The sequence below is a fragment of the Trichoderma breve genome, chromosome 2 (assembly GCF_028502605.1).
Source record: "Trichoderma breve strain T069 chromosome 2, whole genome shotgun sequence".
NCBI classification, from domain to species: Eukaryota; Fungi; Ascomycota; class Sordariomycetes; order Hypocreales; family Hypocreaceae; genus Trichoderma; species Trichoderma breve.
Window position 1 is genome coordinate 4,234,161 of NC_079233.1, and position 21,335 is coordinate 4,255,495.

Here is a 21,335-nt window from a genome sequence, read left to right on the forward strand (position 1 = left end):
GCAGAAGCGCACTGTCTATTCGCCAACGAAAATGCGAGTAGGCCGCCGTCTTTTGACGAATTCAGCCAGGAACATATACCCTCCAAAAGATGAAAAGGCAGCCTCTCTAATGGCGCTGAGAGGGTCTCGATTGGCATCCTGGAATTTTTGCTGACTTTGTTTCTCTGTGGCTATGAAGTGAAGACGCGGAAGACTAGAGGACGGCGTCAATATCGGTGGGTAAGCTTTGATGTCGGAGAAAATTAGAGCACGGCAGGTTGTTCAAGGCCAGTCAGTGTTGCCGCCAGATGTCTGATTCCAACATTGAGCAGGTTGGGCAGATCGGTTATTATCGTGTTGTCAATTTATTTGTATAAGTAATGACAAGGGAAAGATAACGCAAAAATAAAAGTGGAAGAACAAATCATATATACCCCAAAAATGGTAAATTTCACGTGTTATTCCTATTGCGCGGCCCGATTAGGCCGAGTCGTGTAATGAAGGCCCAACACCAACATGTAGCTGCAGTAACGATCACATACACGACTACGTGTACTTAAATTTGAAGTGGATATAGGTAAGCATATCAAGTGGTACATCTATCTGGATGTCTCCCTGTCGAGGTCATGTTCATCAACAGCTCGTTCTCATGGTATTTTATCTCCTGCGGGACATTTCCATGGACAACGGACCTGATTTTCATGAAAGACTCTGGCTTTAAGAAAGCTAAATAGGTGCTGACGATGACTGAGTTTACACTCCATGAAGGGACGCCAAGCAGGTCTCCCGTAATTGTCGCTATTCGGACCAAATTGGAAGGATACGTGCCCTCGTTCCGAAATGTCCAGCAGGTCTTCCCCATGAACGCATATTACATGAAGAATGCTGATATTTAAAGGAGGGTAAAACTAGTGAAATAATCTTTGGCTAGATACAGATGGAACTTTATTCTCTCTGGTAGAATTTTCGTAGCTAGTGTATTGAATGAATGAATTATTTTATATCGAGTGCGCCAGAGAGTTCTCATTATATGGATATGTACTTTTTAGATGCAAATGTGTTATACTGGTGAACTAATGGTTCTTGACTAGAATAGGCCCTTCAATCATTACACTTTCCCCCTACAAGTCGCAGACTACGCCCGTTGTAAAATAGGATACACAAAGTTTGCTGGATTGGATATCTATATTTGCTACAGTTCCATCTTCAGAAGGTCTATAACCGCCTAAGAGGGTAGGATTGATGTATCCTATTAGCACGAGGGTGCCGGGTACAACATCCGTAATCAACACCTATATAAGATAGAGCTATGACCCTAACCTCTTGGCTCTAAGCTGTTGAAATTGTAAAAAGGCCGAAAGCTAGAGGACTGTTGAGGCTCATGTATCGTTGGTTTCATCATAAGCCTCACGTCGTCTCACATGTCTCACATCCACGACTCAAGACCCATACCGTTAGGCCATCAACCGCAACACCTCAGGTGACACTCTGGAACAAGCAGTTGTGTACAGACTTGACAAGTGCCGCGGCTCCCCTAAAAATGAATAGCCTATTGTTATCCCGAGTTGGAAGTGAATCTAATGCCAGCATAGCCCAACGCTCGGGGATCGCGCATGCCAATTTGCAGGTACAGTAGTAATCATCATCAATAGTGAGATCGATTTGCGACTCTTGGCAGATTGCCGATATGAGAGGGTTACATTGTTTACCACATTACCCACGTTGCAGTCATGCAAACGTGCGCATCCGCATCTGCAACTACTGTATGTCAGCACGGCCAAGACGAACGAACTCCACATGCACTGTCCACTTCAAGCCAAGTTACAGAATCTGCTTACATAGAAAGACTTGAAAGCTCCAAAAGCATATAGTTGTATATGGATACTATAACTGGCATATAAGATTTGGTTTTGCTTTAGTTAATCAACAGTTGGTGCCCATATTGAGGAGTGCCACACGTAGTTGCTAATATTGAACTTTGCGGCTGTGCATTGTGGCGCTCGTCTTCGTCTTGGCTTCTGCACTAAAAGAAGCATAACGTGCAAGCATCAAAACTTTGTTATTTGACTGTATTGACGGCGCAATATCTTACAAAGCATTCGCTCTGTTAGAAAATTAATTTTTCTGGAGTAAATTTAAAGCCTGTGCCTTCAATATGTCGCTGAGTTGAACCGGTCGCTTTTTATCCCTCAAAGGTCTCGAATCCTTGATTATCGTTGTACCGAAATCGCTCAGCCCAGTTTCTCAGTTTTCCAAAATCGCGACACTGGTGCGGAGTGCCGTATCCGTCTACACCCTTTCTATCCGCAGCGCTGTCAAATTTTGGTTTAAATGGCTCCAACGTTGAGTCGGATGTGCAGAGGATACTCTCTCTAAGGTAATCCAAGCAGTGGAGTGTGTGGGAGTGCGGTTCGGTGATGTTTGCTTCTAAAGCTTCGAAAAGGTCGGATTGAAGAAGATACTGCATCAGGATCTGTTAGATACAACACACAAGAAAATGATGAAGCAAAGTTAGTAATAGATTGTTCACATACTAGACAGTGCAACTGGTGAAATACTGCGACAGAGAATCGTCCGGTGCCATCTGTGCTGGTGTCCTGGACATAATCGGGCACTGGACCTGCGGCCTCTATGTTTTTTATTGAGACATATCCCTTTCCCTCTATATCATCACACGTCAGATGGCTGTGTTATATCGTATGAGAATGTTGAAGGGCGTACTTGGGAACAGGTTCATCCACGCTTTGTGGCCTTGCTCCGTGCGAGGGTCATCATATACCCTCTCAGGCATAAAGGCTTTATGAATCGGTCCAACTATGATCTCCCGTTAGTTGTAAAAGAAGCAACGAGAACAAAATGAAAAGAATTTTGCCTACGAGGGGGAATGTCCAGTCCTGGAAGTAATTTTACATTTTCCCTTGGCCCAGCTCCGGGCTGTACACTTTTCCATACAATGAGGCTCACTGCGACGGAAATCACTGAACTCAGCAAAGCAACGAGAGAAAGCTGTATAATCCCAAGATTGGCTCTTCTTTTCTCCATCATTTGTAGAGAAAGACTCTCGCTCTTGGAGCCCAACAGCGTGTCTTCATCTTCAGAGCCAGAACTTCGCCGAGACATAATGCATTACTTGGAACCAAAAGATCAAAGCAACTCCCAAGATAGGGAACCAGTTGTAGTTTGTCTGGAGTTATCCACCAAAACGAAGTCGGGCGACATCATGTAAGCGATTAATTTAGTTGAGCTGTGCTAAGAAAGGAAGTTGGCTGTGCACAATGAGGGGCATAAGACAAACTACCTCATGTGCTTGGCGGGGACTTGACCCTGCAGATGCAAAAGTCCTGATGGTGATAAACGCCTTGCAAGTGAGCAATCACCAGAATAAGTGGCGACAATGACGTTTCAAATGGCTCGATCAACGACGTCTTGTGCTGTTCCCAGCTTGCCTTGCATACTGTATGTCGAATAGATTTAGCCGATGAAGGTTAAGTCGGCACAAACCTAGCAAAAGTGCATCTAAATCACACCCACAATAACCGTGGACGGTTAAGATGTCTGTGTTCATGCCCACTGAGAATCCACAACCTTGCATAATCTTACAGCCCATCCATGTAGTATAAAAACACTCATTGACTATTGTTTGTGAGCCGTCCTCGTACCACACACAATTAGTGTCTTTCTAAGGCGCGATATCTAGGATCTTATCACCCTCTTGCAATTCCACCACCATGTCCTCGAGACTTTGGTGTGCATGAACCCACTCTCTTACTGGTTCCCAGTCGATGCACTTGTGGTTCGTGTTGAAATCCACGAAAGAACCATCTATGCCCTGAGCCGGGTCTTTTACCCAATACTGTCCGAAAACGCCTAAATCCGGCTTACACTGGATGACCTGCCGTAGCATGTCGATGCAGTGTGTGACATGTTTGGCAATTGTCTCCTCATCTTTTCCAAGGTGGTGCCCGGGGTAGTCGGGGTCTGAGTAGTAATTGTAATTGAAATAGACGGATTTGCGGATCAGATTGAGGCAGTGCAAGTGGTGATTGAACTCGAAGAGAACTGGGAAGTCCCCCGATGGGGTTTTGAGATGGTCGGAACTGATTCCAGCACGTTCTGCCTGAGATTTGGACAGTATGAGCGGTTTTGAAGTGGTACCAAGACCTTCCCATGCTTCGTCCACCTCTGGAGAGGGGGGAAGGCGGAAGGCGGAGGTCGAGTTGGCGAGAAATGTCCCATCATAAAGAACAGAGTGATAATGAATTGGGATATCAATGGGAGTAGCTGGAAAAGAGTTAATCGAACCGTGCTCACAAGAATGTTGGAAAAGGACAAACTCAAACTCACGATTTTCTTGCGTATGCCGTACGCACATTGCGTCGAGGTAGGAAGCCCTGTGGATGTAGAGATATGTCAAGACATGAGAGCCTAGAGATACTCCCAGTAAGCCGATCAAACAGTACAAGAGTATATTCTGCCGTCGATGACTTCTGGTCTGCCCTTTCCCGAGCATTGAGCCCCCTAAGAAAGGGTCTGACTCTTCAATAGAGCTTTCATCTCTTTCCCTCTGCATATCCATTTCTGTTGACTTGCAACTGATTACAGTAACAATCTGAGTTGCTTTGTTTTTTCTTGAGTCGTACATTAAAAAGTTTCAAGCTTACCTTTCTTTGAAAACAACATAATGTGACTGATACGGGTTAGCTCATTCTCATTGTTGTTCTCGGTTATCGTCGCCTATGTATGTAAACCCCCGTCATGATATCAATGACTATTTTAGCTGCATTGTCATACAGGTGTTGGGACCACACTCGTATCTACAAGCATGGAATCCACGACATCTCACCTTCCATTTGCAGAACATCAAGACTTTTTTCGGACAAACCTTCGGAATCACGGAATTCTTATGCCTTGGCACGATCAACTACTCGGACAAATTGTAAGCCTGTTAATAGGCATCAGAACTAGCTTGTATTCATTCACAAAGCAGGTTCCGTTGGGGACTGCCCCCCACTGACTAATGAGCCCCATTTGTCGCACACGACACTGTGATGGTGGGATTAGATATCTTAAAGGAAGAACGATGCCACCAGATCCGATCTCTTTGACTTGTGTTTAATAATTATCCCACCAAAGATATTTGATTCGCTACCAATATCACTATCAAAATGAAGACATCTCTTTTCCTCAGCTGCATTACACTTGCGGCCACGGTGGCTGCTGCTCCTGTCCCTGTAAACCATTCACTTCTTATCCTCTATCTTCTCAAAGCTAACTGCTTGCTCTTTTCCTAGGGATCGGACGCTGTTGCTAGCTACGAATGGAAGAAGGACACCCAGAGCACTGATGGTGTTGCCAATTATGAATGGAAAAAGGATACTCAAAGCACGGACGGTGTTGCCAGTTATGAATGGAAGAGGGGTACTCAGAACACTGATGGTGTTGCCAGCTATGAATGGAAGAAGGACACCCAGAGTACTGATGGTGTTGCCAGTTATGAATGGAAGAGGGGTTCTCAGAACACTGATGGTGTTGCCAGCTATGAATGGAAGAAGGACACTCAGAGTACTGATGGTGTTGCTAGCTATGAGTGGAAGAGGGGTTCTCAGAACACTGATGGTGTTGCCAGCTATGAATGGAAGAAGGATACTCAGAGCACGGATGGCGTTGCCAGCTATGAATGGAAAAAGGAGTAAAAGGGATACTAGCAACATTACCAAAGACAATTAACAGGTTACTATTATAGTGTTCAAATTAAGCTTCTGTAAACTCAAGTTATCAAGTCCCCGCTAAAGATGGTAAAAACTCGTTCAATCCAGAATTCTTCTCTGTTCTTTTCATATCTTAAGACTGAGTAATTTGATTCATTTCAAAACACAATTCGCTGCCGTATGCTCTATTAGGTGCTGAAATGATTGATGAAGCATCACTTGGCTAATTACAGAGCACCGGCAAAATAAATGCCGGCTTTTCGCAATCTGTTTCCTTGGTTCCGTAACGTGTCTTGGCAAGTCTTTTGGCTGTCAAGTGTTACAGAGGTTCGTATTCAGGTAGCGGCCGTCCCCTGCTCAATTTTTGTTCTAGTATCTTTCTATATTCAGAACTGATATCAAGGTTGCTAACGAAAGTTCTTTACCTCAACAGGATAAACAGCTCACAACCCCACCATTCAGTGACAATGCATCGACCAGGGTGACTCCCGGCCTTGATTAGCCACTGTGGTTATTAAGCCACCAGGTAGCTGTGTTACGGACTAATTCCCTAAACCATTGGTATCCGATATCCTCACAACAAGCTTAGTTGCGCTAACTGAACCATTCTTCAAGCGTGTAAGTGCGCCCTCTAGCCCGTGAAGCCCGCCGGGCACTACTTCATGCGGATGCGCGCTGAACCAGCCTTCATTCAATCCTCTACCGATGAATCTCAGCATGACAGTTGTGAAATGCGTGATTCCTACGCTTTGTCCCTTGGAGTTAGGCCAGGTAAGCGCGTCATTGCCAAGGTCTACCTGGCTTGTTTCAACTGCTGAGTTGATAAGCGAAATCCCCTCCGGAATTAGATCGGATGGAATGTTCAGTACAACAGCAATCTTCCCAATAGTTTTGTTTATCACCCGAGAGATGTTTAGAACCGTTTCCTTTTCGCTTACAGCATCAAGGGCGAATTCCGGCTCTTTGTTGCCTAAAGCTGCCTTGATCGCTTCGACCACAGCATCGTCTCCTTGACGATAGTCAACAATGGTGTCGCCACGAGACCTGTCGATAAGCGTCTCTACAAAATCGATTCCCCTTCCTGCGACTGCGACGATAGGATGAATATTCGAGAGGGCGGCTAGTTTCACAGCGTAGGCACCTACAGCCGATGCCGCGCCGTAAATGATGAATGGCTGAGGTCTATCGCAAGGATCCCAAGGGTAAGGGAGTGGGAGACGGCGATATAACCCCAGACAAGAGGTAATGGCTGCCAGTGGAACAGTTGCAGCTTCTGTTCAGCAGAGTTAGCGGTTCGTGTATCTTCTCCGAAAAGTGACTTTGAGACTAACCTTCGAAAGAGACATGGTCGGCCAGATGAAATGCCATGCTCTCCCAAGCAATAGCATACTCAGCCCAGCCCCCTCCCGGGCTCAATGTTTTATGGAAGACGCCCACTCGGTCGCCGACTTTGAACTCGGTTATACCCTGGCCAACTGTATGAACAACTCCTGAAAAGTCGTCGCCCTCGTTGGAATAAGTGACTCCGGGTACGGCACCATCTGCTACTTTCCAGTCCTTGGGGTTCAGTCCAACGCAAGACACCTTGACAATCATCTGAAATGGTCCCACAGTTGGTATAGGGGATTCGACAACATCAACCTTGGGCCCTGGATATGCGAGTGCCTCCTTCATTCTGGATATTGGCACAGAAATTGACAGACAGGATATCCCTTATTCGCAGCAGGGAGTTGATACAAATATCGCCAGAGGCTCTTTCTTGAGTATATGCTCTCAAAAAAAGTATTGCATCATTTATTTTCATGATCATAAAATATTTATATAAAGTCTAAAGCGGACTTTAACAGACAACGCCATCTGTCTCATGCATCATTGAATCGCGACAGAGCGGACATGGGAATAACTATTATTAATATTTCCGTAATTGGGAATTTTCAAGGGAATATTGGTCGGGTACCCCTTGAAGCTTAGAAATCGTTAATATCAAGAACCTACCCGTCCTTTCTCTTTCTGGCCGTGAAGTTCCAGTAGTGCCCATATCTATGCTCAAGAAGGCAACTCATGAGTGGGGCATGGAGTTGCAACAGTTCTCAGAAAGGCATTACATAGAAGCTTCCGCCTCCGCAAGTCCGCATCACAATCCTAAACATACGCAAGTACATGTATGTATGTAATAAGCTTAAAGCGCATACTCCCCGTGATTCATGAATGAATGGATGACTTGTGGTTCCGCGTCAGTAACTTCAAGTTTTCACCAGTGCAATACTACACAGGTACTAGTGGCAACGACAAAGCGGAACTCTGCTCTGGGTCCAAGTACCAGATATAGATATGTATTAGGCAGCAAACGTTTCAAATCTGCTGCGTCAGAAAAATGAGTGTTTCCACAAGCAAACTAAACCTTTGTGCCAGAGTAACTAGACTTAGCTCACTATTTCTAGCCACGTTTACGTGTAACACCAGGAATGCCAGAGGAATATTGTCAGGGGACGTGTATCGTAGGTCGGAGGAGATATCACAGCATCACAAGTGAATGTCCCACTCACTTCACATTTGCGCGTCAGCCACGTCCCTGGCGGTAACACGTGCGTCTGTGAGATTCACGGAGCCCGCGATGATGTTAAGACTCAAGATGGACAGCCGAAGTCTCCAATTGCCAAATTTTCACATGCCACTAGACCCCGGCGAGATTGATATGTCGAATGTGCATAACCTCTAGGATGCGCTCCAGGGTTGGGACGTCCGTTTCTTAGAAAAGTCACCGCATCGCCGAGAGTCAGCGTGGTGGTAATGCTTAGGCTCCTGATCCAAAGTCACTTATCTGTAGGCTGTAGATATAGTCGCCTTTGTATGACAATGGCACCGCCGACAAACAAAATGTAGCCTCGAAATAGGACTGCCTGGCGTCGTTACGCCCCCATCGATATCAAAAATAGTTTAGACGATAAATCGTATGTGCTGAGATACCAACGGATTAAAAGGTTCCCTCTGAAGAGATCCTAGCTCGAATGAGTTTCAGGAAGCCGGTGGGAAGATGCTTCTTCCACGTCTCTAGAGTCGTGCTAGCGTTTGGTAGTGATCAAAGTCTCCATACTGTTCAGTAACTGTGGCTACAGTCTAATGCCAAGGGTGATAATGAAGATGAAGTATTTTCAGTCATAAGGACCGTTTGTAATCTCTATGAAGAGCCCCCTCCCAACATCTCTTCCATCGATGTGAGAGCTGTACCGGGCTCTGGATGGCAGCCGAATGATGTTGTACTCGCCGCAGCATCAATACATACCGTCACAACTAATATCATTGTCCTGTTCTCAGCTCGTAAAGGCGCTAACCCTTGAATGAGTGACTGCGAAGACGTCATTTCAGGATCCTGCAGCAGAATGGGAACATTGTCAAAGTCAAGATACAGCTTTATAGGGACTTGCAAGTCTGGTCGCGGGTTGATCTTGCACACGATATCACTGTATCGATGATTTGCACGTGAATACTGCTTTTGACCAGGCTGATGAATATTACCAACAAAGCCGAGACACAGGACTCAACCATCTCATCTACACCTTTAAACATTACAGGCGGCAACATCTCACTGATTAGTCTCAACTTCGTGACAGAAGGGGAGATTATTGTCCATAGCAATGCAACAGCTGAAGCATTGTTAGAGGCAATCGTGTTATAACTATTCCTTGTGAGGGGCTTGATAAACTTAGGATGGATAAACAAAGTGGCCTAGTATGCTGAGTACTATCTAAATAATAACTACGCCTGCCCCCAAACCAGAGTATTCTACATACATATAAGCTGTGGGCAATTAAACCAAATCGAGGTTAGGAATATAACACAGTTTATCTGCACCAGAATCTTAATTCTGTGACCCCATTGCCTATCTCCGAGTTAAGGTAGAGAGCGTCGCTGCAGGAAACATCTTTATCCCAAAGATGCTGTCTGACAGTTTTCCAAGCTCCCGGCACGCTTGAAGAATATCTGCACTTACAACCCCATCCGTCGTTGAAATGGCCTACCTCGGCGGCAGATTTCAAGCCCCATTGACCAGCCATTTTGTCCATGCACTCTTGATACCAGCCATCGTGATGTGCACCCGCAATATGGGCGTTGCAACGGACCATTACCACAGGCCCGAAGATCGCTGCGGCTTTGGAGGGCGTGGTTGCGTTAACATGAGTGGCAGCATCCACGGCAAGACTGTGGGCGCCGCCCCAGGTGCCAAATAAAGCCAGAGCAGGTAGTCCAATAGATATACGTATCTTATCCCTAATCATAAGATCCTGTAGATTAGCTTTCCTGTTTTACTAGATTGTCATTGTTATGGGGGCATCTGCAGGACAACATACCAATTAACAGAATTTAAGGGACTGAAAAAACGCAAGATAGCCCTCCTTTAGTTTCTGAGGGGATAAAACCTGAAAAGTAGGATCAGGATGTTCTATATTGGTTAGAAAAGACAGGCTTGGTGAATGACCTCTTTCATTTTCCGGCCAATTAAGCATCTTATAAAGGATGTGAGGGTTAGCAAAACTATTACAGCTAGGTCAATGAAAGGCTATGCAGGATCAAAAATTAGGATCAATCCTTAGCTCGTTTCAACCGGTGATGACTGATTGTTTGTTTGTTTGCTTGTTGTCTATGAAGGATCCCGCTGGCAAAGTAATAAAATCCCCTATGGGCAAAGAGGTTGGCCTGAGCTGGATATGTAAGTATTACCGCTCTCAATCAAGCAAACAGGGGACTATTCTAAGTCCGTCGTCTGATATAGGAAATAATAAAAAGAAATCTAGGAAAGCCCTTCTGCGCTATGAGAAGGGGGAAAGCCCCCAAGTAATAAATGCCTCTAAAATATTAACATAATCTCTAAAGAATACGAGCCCTTTTCTCTTTCTTTCCGATTATTACTACGGTATAAGGTAAATTAGTTGGTAAGCATATTGCTGTAGCCTATCTTCTGGCAGCCGATTTACTCCAGTTAGTGAGCCTGTATTGAGTTATTTGCTAGTGTAATTGTTTGTTTGGAAGCAGCGGGCCGAAAGCCCAAGCTGAAGCTGTAAATAGCCGCGGTATAGCGTACGCAGCCGGAGCATAAGCGCATAACTACGGGTAGGTTGCATTGTAGCTATACTTATAGCTAGCTAGCACAAAGCCGGCGAAGGCGTAAGATTCAGGAAGATTGTGAGGTTATGGTTGGAGGAAGCCATAGCCGGAGCCAGGTTTTGGGGAAAGTCAAGTTCCTTGAAGGAGAATAGGCTTATAGAAAAGACGATACCCTTTCTTTTAATATGCTCATTAGTATTTAAAAGAAAAAGGATTGAGCGTCTTTTAGTTGAGCGAAGGAGGTACTGTAATGAACTCTTCAAATTCCCTCCTTTTGTGTGCTGTTAAAGGTTACCAAGCTTTGCCAGCGATTTTTGGCATAAGAGTCCTAGAATTACCCCACTTCTGCTACTGCCGCACCAACAGCTGTAAAAACGGGGAGATGTTCACAGGGAAGAGTTGGTATAACTGATTAAATAGTATGCAAGGCATAGGCATAGCCAAGGGAGTTCAGGACCGGCCGGAGACATAAAATTCAATGAAACACAACAGAACAGCTGGCTTATAAAATACGATCTATCGTTCAATCACTCAACCAATGTAAAAAGCTAGTTGATCCATTTGGTTATAAAGGCAGCGACAATCCTACCCAAAGTGGATTGCACATTCCTTTCAAGATCAAACAACTCCACGAAACAAAGCAACAGGCACCAAGAACCCCAAACCTACCAAGGCGGCAATGATAGTCATCAAATTGGGCGATAAAGCTAGTTGAAGGCAGCAAAACAAGCTTCCTCCATACTGGTATATTCGATTTAATATCACCAGATCTAACTCGCATCATCTTAATAAGTTCTGCTGCTCGTTTCAACTTCTTCCCCTAAATATTCTCACAATTTTGTCATTGTCAGACTTCATGTATACTTGATGTTAAAACAGACTCTGTTTGTTCTTCGGAAAGCTACTTTCTGTGCACTGCCGTTTGATGCTATCCGTGGGTACATGCGGTAAGCCAGGAGTGTTGGTTGAAATAAACTGCGGGCGTGTCTCGTTTGCGCCTAGTCTGGCGGATCTATACCTCTCAATGGCGAAAGATTAAGTATTCATGAAACATCGGGCGAATGCACGATCCTTTCGGCAACGATACAATATTAATTCCCTCATCAGATGTGGAGAAAATGACTGATTGAAATCTGTTGGCATCGGCAGGCGACAGGCCGCATTGACCATCCAGTGACACCCTCTCTGATCCTGTGCTCTTATTCTGACTCTTGTTCTCGGCCTCGCCGATGACAACCTTGATAAGCCGTGCGGTGTCTGTCTAGTGGGTAAAATCATGCCATGCCACCCTTAGTCTCTCATAACTTTAACCTTCTTCTCGTTCTAGTCCTCCCAAGCCCGACCTTTTGATGCCATTTCATTCCCATTATCCAAGTCTCAACACAACATCCTCCTCGATTTGTTTCCATGGCTTCCAGTCAGGATGGGGAGCAAGCCCCCCTTCTACAAGCAACTCATCATGTCGACAATGCCAGAGAACCTGCAGTCGGCAATGCTCCCCTATCATGTCTGGCTATCATTGTTAAATGTCTTCTGTTGCTTGCCTTTGTTGGTATTGGAAAGGCACTCATTATAACACCAATAAACCATATACAAGAAGACATTCTATGTCACAAGCCCAACATGAAGGACACAAATGTTCCAGACAACTCCGCTTGTGAACACGACAAATTGTCTCTACTTCGAAGCTGGACAGCTGCTTTCGAAATGATCATGAATTTTTTGACCGCTGCGCCATATGGTATGGCGGCTGATATATATGGACGTAAACGAATACTCCAATTGTCCATTGCGAGTATCATCTTGGCGCAGGCATTTGACGCGGTTATATGTGCGTAGATATAAATCACGACATATTCGAATACGTCTGGACCGATTGGCTGACTGACCTTATCACACTGCAGGTGGTTTCCCAGAAACGTTCCCAATCCACTTAATGGGGTTGAAGGGACTTTGGGCTCTAATAGGGGGCGGTAGCACCGTTCTTTCGGCTATGACGTTCACCATAGCAAGTGACATCAGTCTAGATACGCAAAGGTAAGTTGTCAAGACTTCCCTCATTTACTTTTCGCGCAAATTGTTAACATCCTTGGCTGGTCAACTACGTTCTTTTATCTTACAGGTGCTGCAATCTTGAGTCAACTGGTCTCCTACCCGGTATTGCTGGCTCTTGAATATGCAGGCAGCTGGATATCCATATACTCCGGGTTTGGTTGCCTAGCCGCATCGTGCTTTATCACGCTCTCCTTGCCAGAGACTCGCGTACCAGATCTCAGGAGTTGTGGCCTAATGATGGCAACCGAGACACGAATCCTATCGTTTTACGACTTTCGACTCACGCAGTTCCTAACATCAATGGCCGGGTTAACCCATCAAATTTTTGCCGAGAACAAGAAGCTAGGCGTCCTTATAGTTTTCTGTGTGTTCACCACGACGGGCAGCAACTTACCACTCCTCGTCACCCAGCAATCTTCACAACGACGAGCCGACTCCGCAGACCTACCAGTTAGTTTAATATATTCTGCGAAAGGCATTCTATGAACCATCTTCCATCGCTGACCACCTGACATAGATCCTTATATCGATGACTTATTCTAGCTTTTTGAAAGTCATTTTGTTGACCATGATACTACCGCTGACCAGCCGCTTCCTGATCGAGAAGCTACGCTTTAGCCCACTGAGAAAAGACATGTCTATCTCACGGGCTAGTATTGTAGCTCTTGTGGCCGGATCTTTAGGGATAGCAATTGCAAAACATGTCCAGTCTACCATAGTGATCGCAGCCATCTACGTCTATGCTCTTGGGTGCGGCTATAGCCCAGCTATGTATAGCCTCCTTGGCCTTTTGTCCGGGGGCAATCACATTGGCATATTGTATGCAACCATTGGCGCTATGCAAAGCGTAGGTACTTTTATAGCTGTCATAATGTTTGGGGCCTCGGTTGAAATCGGGCCCTTTATTTTCACATTTTTGTTCCTAGCCGTTGTTGTGGGTACTTTATTTTGTTTACAGTTGGAAGAGACAGAGGAAGGAGAGCCAATTTGGATTGATCTGGATTATCTTGAATCGCACAGCAATCAGTAAAATAGCTCTTAGTTATGAGGCTAGAATCCGGAATTTTAATGATTCAGTCAGAATCCTATAGCTCTAGATTTGAAATCTTCGACAACGTCAAATCATGTTATATGAGAGTCTATTCATATAACCTGGTCTCATCCAAGTTTTCATTTTATCTTTCAGTCTCGTCTCTTCCATGTGTTCTCGCATTCCAAGCCATTCTGGTGCCACTTTATGCAACTCAATTCTCGTTTAGGCTCGGTTTCGCAAAGAAGCTTCTTGCACGACCTTCTGCCCCATCTCAGACTACGCTGCTACCGATCTTACCTTTCTTACTGTTCACCGGCAGAGAATCTTGGTGCAAAATATACACAGTGTGTCGCTGGCGCTGTCACATATCTGACTTAGAAACATGTCTGGGGTAGCATCTGTAGCTTTGCACTAATATAGTATCGCCATCAGGGTTGATCAACTCAGTGGACGATACAATGTTGGCCAACCCCTCCCAACCTCGAAAATATCCCACCAGGGGCGAATAAGATCTAACGAAGCAATCGCATTGTACAGCAAATGCTGCACGGGCCTCATTCTGTTGTGACCTCATACTTCATACCCCCGCCTCTCTGGACTGACGAAAGGAACCAGCCGTTTCTTCCAAGTCGATTCCCCCATCTTTCCTATCCGTCCGGCCTGTTGCGGTGTCCCTCCACATCTCATCTCGGAGCTATCACGGTTGCTCTCTTCTCACTCCCTCAGTGACTGCATGAAGTTCTTTCAGTCCCTCTCATTGATCTGGAGCTGTGGTCGAGCGACCAGCGTAAAGTTTCAGAAACAACGGCCACCTTACAATCGAAACATTTGCAATTTGCCTCGGCGTTCTTGGACTGGCGGTCGCATTTCATTGTCACAAGAAGAATCCATGGCGTCAAAACCATTCAACCTCCTCACCTCGACCGCTCACGACATTCAACAACTGTTCGACTGTTCTGAACTCAATGCGGAGTCGCTGGTAAAGCAAGTCTTGGATCAGATCAACAAACACAATAGAGATGGACTTAATCTGGGTGCCTTGATCTCTGTTGCTCCAAGACAGCAGCTTCTAGAGCGAGCGCAGTTTCTTGACCAAGAACGTGCCGCCGGAAAGGCTCGAAGCCTGCTCCATGGTATTCCGTTCATCGTGAAGGTATAAGATTCTCTACAGTATCATCTCCATTTGTGCTGATCAATCTCTTAGGATTCAATCGCGACCGATCCTCAATTAGGTATGGGCACGGCTGGGAGCTGGGCTCTTGTTGGCTCTCGGCCGTCTGGGAATGCCCCTACAGTACAGAAGGTATATAGAACTACTAGCCACCAGTATCGAAAGGGGAATTGCCTAATTTAATCTCATGTTCGATTTAGCTTCTTGATGCTGGGGGCATCCTCATTGGCAAGGCTAGCTTGACAGTACGTGTATTGTTACCTTTCTCTATGCAAGTGTTCAACTGACAGTGATACTACAGGAATTCAACAACTTCAAAGGCCAAGGCCTCATTGATGGATGGTCTCCCGTCAACGGCTATACCCGCTCAGCGTATGTCAGAGGACCTCTCAAGTTGGATGAGGGCGCAATGGGCCACTCAGTAAGCCTCCTTATTCTTACCTGGATGAACCAGTTCATTGACTTCTTCCTTTGACACCTACCGGATCATCGTCAGGATCTGCCGTCGGTGTCTCTGCTGGGTTCGGCATCGTGTCTCTCGGTGTGGAAACTGACGGATCTATTGTATCCCCAGCTTCCCGTGCCGCGCTCTATGCTATGAAGCCGACCATTGGGACCGTCTCCATGGATGGAGTAATTCCAGTGTCGAAGAGCTTAGACTCTGTCGGTGCTATGGCTAGGTCCCCAGCTGACCTCGCCATGGTCATCGAGATGTTGCAAGCGACAGGACTGAATCATGATGAAAGACTGTCGCAGCTCATGACACAAAAATGGGACGGGCTAAGAATTGGATTTGTGGATGAGAAGATTTGGAAGCTACCAGAAAATCTTTGCAAACATAACGATGAGGCGCTCATCCAGATGGTAAATCCACCATTCCTCGATGTCACATTGCCCTAATATTCTCACAGAGGGAAGATTACCACACCGTAATGAAAGTTCTATCTGATGCCGGTGTCCACGTCGAGTATCCGGTCCAGCTTCCTCCCGGTGGCAACGTTTGGCCCAGGATTGGAGACATCCTCTGTAGGTATCTTAGAAAGTCCCGAGTTGCATTGTTTACCAATTCTAACGAGGTTTGAAGCCTACGAGTTTCAGCAAGTCATCAATCACTATCTTGAAACTCTAAATTCATCTGAAGTCAGAACCCTAAAAGAACTTGTCGACTGGAATCGCCAGCACGCCGACAGAGAACTCCCCAGAGGTACGCGTATATGGATGAAGTTCACCATTAGTTCTTATGCTGACGCATAGACAGAATATCCATCACAATCAAGCCTCGAAGACTCGTTACAGTGCAAGATCTCTGCCGCCGAAAATGCCGAAACTCTGGCCTTCCTTCGCAAGCTTGCCGGACCCGATGGAATCGATCGAATACTCAAACTGTTTAAGCTGGACGCCGTCGCGTCATTAGCCGACAGTCCACTATCGAGTGTTGCTTCTGCAGCTGGTAGGTTTCCCCCAAGTCTGAATGTGTACAACCAAAGCTAAACATTCTTTGAGGCTATCCCATCGCCACAATGCCTCTGGGTATTTTGGACATGAATGGGCGACCATTCGGTATCAGTATGACTGCTAGCAAGCATCAAGAGAAAAAATTGTTCCAGATCATGAGTGCTTGGGAGACTCTGGGAGCTCGGAAGCCACCGCCTACTTTGATGGAGGAAATAAATCAGGCCCAGCCGTAATAGCCTCCACCAGCCCCGTATATTATGTCATCTTAGTACAAGGGGATATAGATGCCTATGAGTACTTTGAAGTACATATACTGAATCAAAGACATATTCTCTGCAATAGTAGCTACCCTTACCCAGCAAACTAATTACAGCACTGTATCAACAGTTAGTGCGTATCTGTACTGGAAGACCAAAAGTACATATTCACACTTCAATGAACATCACCATATTTTATCCTAACGACGCCTCCAGCAATGCGTGATGGCAATAAAACTACGCAGTGATACATGAACAAGGTTGACATCTGTGTAGCTAGCTAGTCTTAGCCATAGCTTAGGAACGGGCCGTTGTTTTTCGTATGATGGCAGTTGGAGCTGACCTCCATGAGTCTTATGTGCGTTGTATTGGACCTGATCATTCAGTAACAGGACCTGAGCTAAAGCGCCGCATCCAATGACATGGATGCTTCTTATAATCACGGCTGCTTCTTACTGGTTTAACGGCTACGCTGCCCCCAAATCCTTCGGGCAGGGATTGTAGGTGGTTCGACCGCGTTGTTTGCCCAAAACGGTTTGAAAGATCACCACATCCCCCCACGCTATACCCTCTATTGTCTTGTGTCATCCTAGTTAAGGCGACGGAGCTCGCGAGGCAGAACGTTTAGAGCATATTTACTTTGGCGATGAGCTGATGCCCACGCGCCATCACATAAGATAACTATAAATTGCGAAAGCGGCCAACTTTTGATCGCATTTGACTGCGTAAAGGAGATCTAAGGCTTTGTGTTTCACAACCTCAATTAGACCTCGACAATCACAATTCGGACTGAGCAATGCACCGTGGCTCGAGAAGAAGCATTGGGTGCGGGGCTTGTCGGCGGAACAAGATCAAGGTGAGGGATGAAAACGACTGTTTGCGTTCCGCAACGATATCGCTAACATTGTATTGTGTCGCAGTGCGATGAAGTCCGCCCAATCTGTGGGCGCTGTCTGCGAACAGATCGCGAGTGCGTGTATCCGCCTCAATTCCAGTTTGTCGATACGAATACTCGATTCGGGGTGCCTGAGATGGGACAACGACCCGCACTTTGGAAAGCAGGCGCAGAAGATTTAAAGGCTAAGCTGAGCCTGCTTTATGGAGAAGGCGATGACGATGGAATGATCTATAAATTCCAATTGCTTCGTTACAGATCGACAACGCCTTCGTCATCATCAAGAGACTCTAGCCCTCCTGTACCCAAAGCTCCCAGTTTATCTCGAGAAGAGAAGCTTGCTTCAGCGTTGACCGCCTCATTCAAAAGCCCTCCCGATGGGTACCGGCTACATCACCTTGGCAGATACATGACTGAGATACCGTGTCGCCTTGGTCATAATCCCGCCCTCGATGCTGCGGTAGAGTGTCTCCTACAGTCTCATACCCAATTGCTTGAGGCAAACCAGTTTTCTCACCTCAGTCCTCAACCTAGCTCCGAGTATATGAGAGCGCTCCAAACCCTACAGAATGTAATTGCAGATCCTGTCTTGGGCACTTCTGCCGAAACAGTCTGTGCCACCATGTTGATGGCCTACTATGAGGTAAAATGGTCAAGTTCTTTTTTTTTCTTTTAACCTAATATTAAGACTAATTCATAATTTTGAGTAGATGATTACCCCAGAAAGGCGTCCTCACCAATACATAGCGCATGCTGGGGGCGCGTCGAAGCTAATATCCGTCCGCGGTCCGTGGTGTGTACGCACAAATTTTGAGTATAATCTTTTTCGCACTCAACGAGGTCGAATTGTGAGCATCATGGCAGACTTACCTTACACTCTTGGTAATATTGGAGCTTATTCATTTTATTAGGTCCTTGAGGCGTTGCTCCGAGGAGAACATTGCTTCCTACTCACAGGTGGATGGGAAGACATCTGCCCTGAGAAGCGCGACAGCATCAAGTTTTCAAGCGTTGACTACCTTTTTGAGAGTATCTGCAGTATTCCCACACTCGTAAAATACGTTGTAGATTGGAAAGCTGGAGTATCTGACTTAGGTATGGGCGAGATTATAGAGTATGGGAGAAAGCTGCAACAGGAACTGCGAGCCGCTTCGCCTCGGAGCTCAATAGCTGGAAACGTCGAGGATAATCTTGGATTTGAAGAGCGTCAATCTTCAACGCCAGATGCCGATTTCCCACTCAGTATACATTTCTACTCGTCCGAGGGCGCTATATTTCACACGTGGCGGTGGATGGCCTTGATAATTACAGACCTTTGTCTAGTCAATCTTGTGGCTGATCCAAGATTGCGACTGAGCATTGTTGACACTGCGCGGCGAATTTGCATGTGCTATGAATATGCAAGCTTATCAAATCCACTTGGAGCTCAGTTCTTGCAGGTGCCATTAATCATCGCATACATTGTGAGCGACCAGAAAGGCAAGAATTGGATTATCGACAAGATTAATTTATTGATGGGAGGTCTTTATGTAACATATACTGCGGAGTACTTGGACTGTATATCGACGATGATAATGAAGAGCATAAGATGAAGATTGATGTATTACTTCTTCTACTTCTTCGTTGTTCTACTAATTAATCAATGTAATGTGTAAATGTGCATCTTGTGACCATGGTGAAAGCCTCAGGAATGTGAAGCAGAAAGAGAAGTAACGTCGCGCTCCCCTTGTCCAAAAAAAAAAAAAAAAAAAAAGAGAATTATATTTGAAAGATGAAACTAGTGAAATAGACTGGATGGCGAGAATAAAAGACAATGCATCAGAGCCGTAGTAACAAACGTTACTGCCTTGTCAACATTGAAGCATCGTCATGTAGTGGTGCCGCTAACCTGTGTTACTCTCAGTAAAGTCCAAGCCACTCCTTGATCGTCTCCAACTGTACTCGTCTCGCCTAGATGAATCTGTCAGTTGTAGTACCTCTGATCATGTTTTGGTGAGCTTACGTGGACAACGCTTGGTTTATCGCCTGAAAAAGACGCAATAGACTCCTCGCCATGCGCAGCCTGGCTAGTGATCATCCATCTGGAAGCGTTGCGGTCCGGCGAAGGAGGAAATGGATGAATACCAACACCAGTTGTAGGATCGTTCTCTGCATATGCAAATATGATACGAGGCGCTTGGATTAGGTCTGCTCGTGAGATGTGCCACTTTGCCTCAACTTCCTCTTGAGTTGGGGGAATAAGCTTGTATAGCGTCTCGCAAGTCATAGGATCCGATTCCGTTTGAACAGATGTTGGGGGGTAGATATTTCCCTCGAGAATCTCATTGCTGCTCAATGGGAAGTAATTGCATACAAGGTAGTTAAAAGGAGCTTTCTGAAGAGATGCTTCCGAAGATTCATCTGAATCCCAGGAGATGCAAGGAACTAGATTAGGCGGGTTTCTCAAAGTCAGAGTTGCGTTAACAATGTCGATCGGGTTCTTTGCACTAAGAGATATGTTGACCATTTTTTCGGGAGTAGCGCCGAAAGGGTTTGCATCTGGGCTGCTGTAACTGAGCAAGGGAATCAGTTCGGCGTTGGTAGTAATGACTCCCATTACCAACTGAAGGTCTGCTGCTGTCTTTGGGACGTTGCAGAGATTGAGATCTTTCGCAATGTCTTCTACCTCGCCCACTTCAAGGCATTAGCCGACATTCAATCTCAGTTCTTGAGGACAATGATAAGACTTGTAAGACGTACAGTTTTGGAAACGTTTTGCCAGCAAAGCGAAAGCATCCCTCATCTTGGTAGCCGCCGCTGCAGACAAATCCCAGTAGACTTGGTTGACCTAAGAGTTACGTTCACTTAGCAAATTAAATCTCACGCAATAGTTCTAATAGGAACATACCCAATTGAACCAGTCGTATCGCCTCGGGTTCTGGTAGTTTGCTCCAATTGATCGGAGGGGCGGAGCGTACGGAACAGCTCCAAAGAACACTTCAGGATAATTCATCTTGAGTACGGTAGTCAAGAAGCCACCATATGAGCCTCCAGAAACAATAACCTTGCTATCTTTAGCTCCAGGGATAGTATGCTTTATATGATTGACAAAGGTCACGGCATCCAGCATGACATTCTCAAGAGTTAGAGACTTGTACTTTTCGATGGGATCTGTGGCGTTTGACGCATCGCTGAGGCCAAAGAAACGGTGCTCGAGACTGATGACCATGCCGCTGACTTCTTGAGCCCATTCTGGATAAATGGTTCTCTCCTATTCAATGTTAGAATCCACACTTGCTTGAGTACTTGTTCTTCTATATACCAAACAGGCAAATGTTGCAGTCTCGGCTTGCTGATAGTAAAAGATTGGACCCCCAGGCTTGAAGTGAGGTTTGATGATCTGATACTGTTGTTGAAAAGTCCCATTTGTAGTCGAATTATGGTCAACTAGCTGCGTGAAGAATTGCGTTTTGATTGTACAGTTGGGTGAAGAAGAGCTTTGGCCATTAACCACAATAGCTTGGAGTCCAAGCAATGCTGGAAGCCAGCACTCTACTGTGAACAAACGCATTATGCCGTTAAATGGGACCAAAATATAATTGTGGTGGTGAGAGTTGATGATTAAAGTAGAGAGAACTGAAAATTGCTGAAATCATGAAGTGCAACAATCTGCCATGTTTTATATCAATTTGTCGAGCAC

General features: G+C 45.6%; 7 protein-coding genes across 7 annotated transcripts; 3 read left to right on the forward strand and 4 right to left on the reverse strand.

Annotated features, from left to right (window-relative positions):
• Positions 1–2,161: 2,161 nt before the first annotated feature.
• T069G_03502 (uncharacterized protein) lies at positions 2,162–3,099 on the reverse strand (the record flags this gene model as incomplete). The annotated part of the gene is made up of 4 exons (XM_056170712.1): positions 2,162–2,452; positions 2,514–2,641; positions 2,701–2,793; positions 2,856–3,099. The coding sequence occupies 4 exons, from the start codon at positions 3,097–3,099 to the stop codon at positions 2,162–2,164; spliced, it is 756 nt and encodes a 251-aa protein (XP_056031604.1).
• Positions 3,100–3,658: 559 nt separating this feature from the next.
• Positions 3,659–4,351, reverse strand: T069G_03503 (uncharacterized protein; the record flags this gene model as incomplete). Its single annotated transcript, XM_056170713.1, has 2 exons — positions 3,659–4,260; positions 4,324–4,351. 2 exons carry the CDS (start codon positions 4,349–4,351, stop codon positions 3,659–3,661), a joined length of 630 nt encoding a protein of 209 aa, XP_056031605.1.
• A 793-nt stretch (positions 4,352–5,144) lies between these two features.
• On the forward strand, positions 5,145–5,672 carry T069G_03504 (uncharacterized protein; the record flags this gene model as incomplete). The annotated part of the gene is made up of 2 exons (XM_056170714.1): positions 5,145–5,210; positions 5,271–5,672. 2 exons carry the CDS (start codon positions 5,145–5,147, stop codon positions 5,670–5,672), a joined length of 468 nt encoding a protein of 155 aa, XP_056031606.1.
• A 557-nt stretch (positions 5,673–6,229) lies between these two features.
• T069G_03505 (alcohol dehydrogenase groES-like domain-containing protein) lies at positions 6,230–7,361 on the reverse strand (the record flags this gene model as incomplete). The annotated part of the gene is made up of 2 exons (XM_056170715.1): positions 6,230–6,960; positions 7,019–7,361. The coding sequence occupies 2 exons, from the start codon at positions 7,359–7,361 to the stop codon at positions 6,230–6,232; spliced, it is 1,074 nt and encodes a 357-aa protein (XP_056031607.1).
• Positions 7,362–14,767: 7,406 nt separating this feature from the next.
• T069G_03506 (amidase domain-containing protein) lies at positions 14,768–16,737 on the forward strand (the record flags this gene model as incomplete). Its single annotated transcript, XM_056170716.1, has 9 exons — positions 14,768–15,031; positions 15,083–15,181; positions 15,250–15,294; positions 15,351–15,474; positions 15,546–15,913; positions 15,961–16,042; positions 16,134–16,253; positions 16,308–16,499; positions 16,553–16,737. 9 exons carry the CDS (start codon positions 14,768–14,770, stop codon positions 16,735–16,737), a joined length of 1,479 nt encoding a protein of 492 aa, XP_056031608.1.
• An 820-nt stretch (positions 16,738–17,557) lies between these two features.
• On the forward strand, positions 17,558–19,248 carry T069G_03507 (fungal zn(2)-Cys(6) binuclear cluster domain-containing protein; the record flags this gene model as incomplete). Its single annotated transcript, XM_056170717.1, has 4 exons — positions 17,558–17,617; positions 17,682–18,299; positions 18,367–18,504; positions 18,568–19,248. The coding sequence occupies 4 exons, from the start codon at positions 17,558–17,560 to the stop codon at positions 19,246–19,248; spliced, it is 1,497 nt and encodes a 498-aa protein (XP_056031609.1).
• Positions 19,249–19,555: 307 nt separating this feature from the next.
• Positions 19,556–21,206, reverse strand: T069G_03508 (serine carboxypeptidase s28 domain-containing protein; the record flags this gene model as incomplete). The annotated part of the gene is made up of 5 exons (XM_056170718.1): positions 19,556–19,606; positions 19,659–20,329; positions 20,396–20,483; positions 20,544–20,887; positions 20,942–21,206. The coding sequence occupies 5 exons, from the start codon at positions 21,204–21,206 to the stop codon at positions 19,556–19,558; spliced, it is 1,419 nt and encodes a 472-aa protein (XP_056031610.1).
• Between the last annotated feature and the right edge of the window lie 129 nt (positions 21,207–21,335).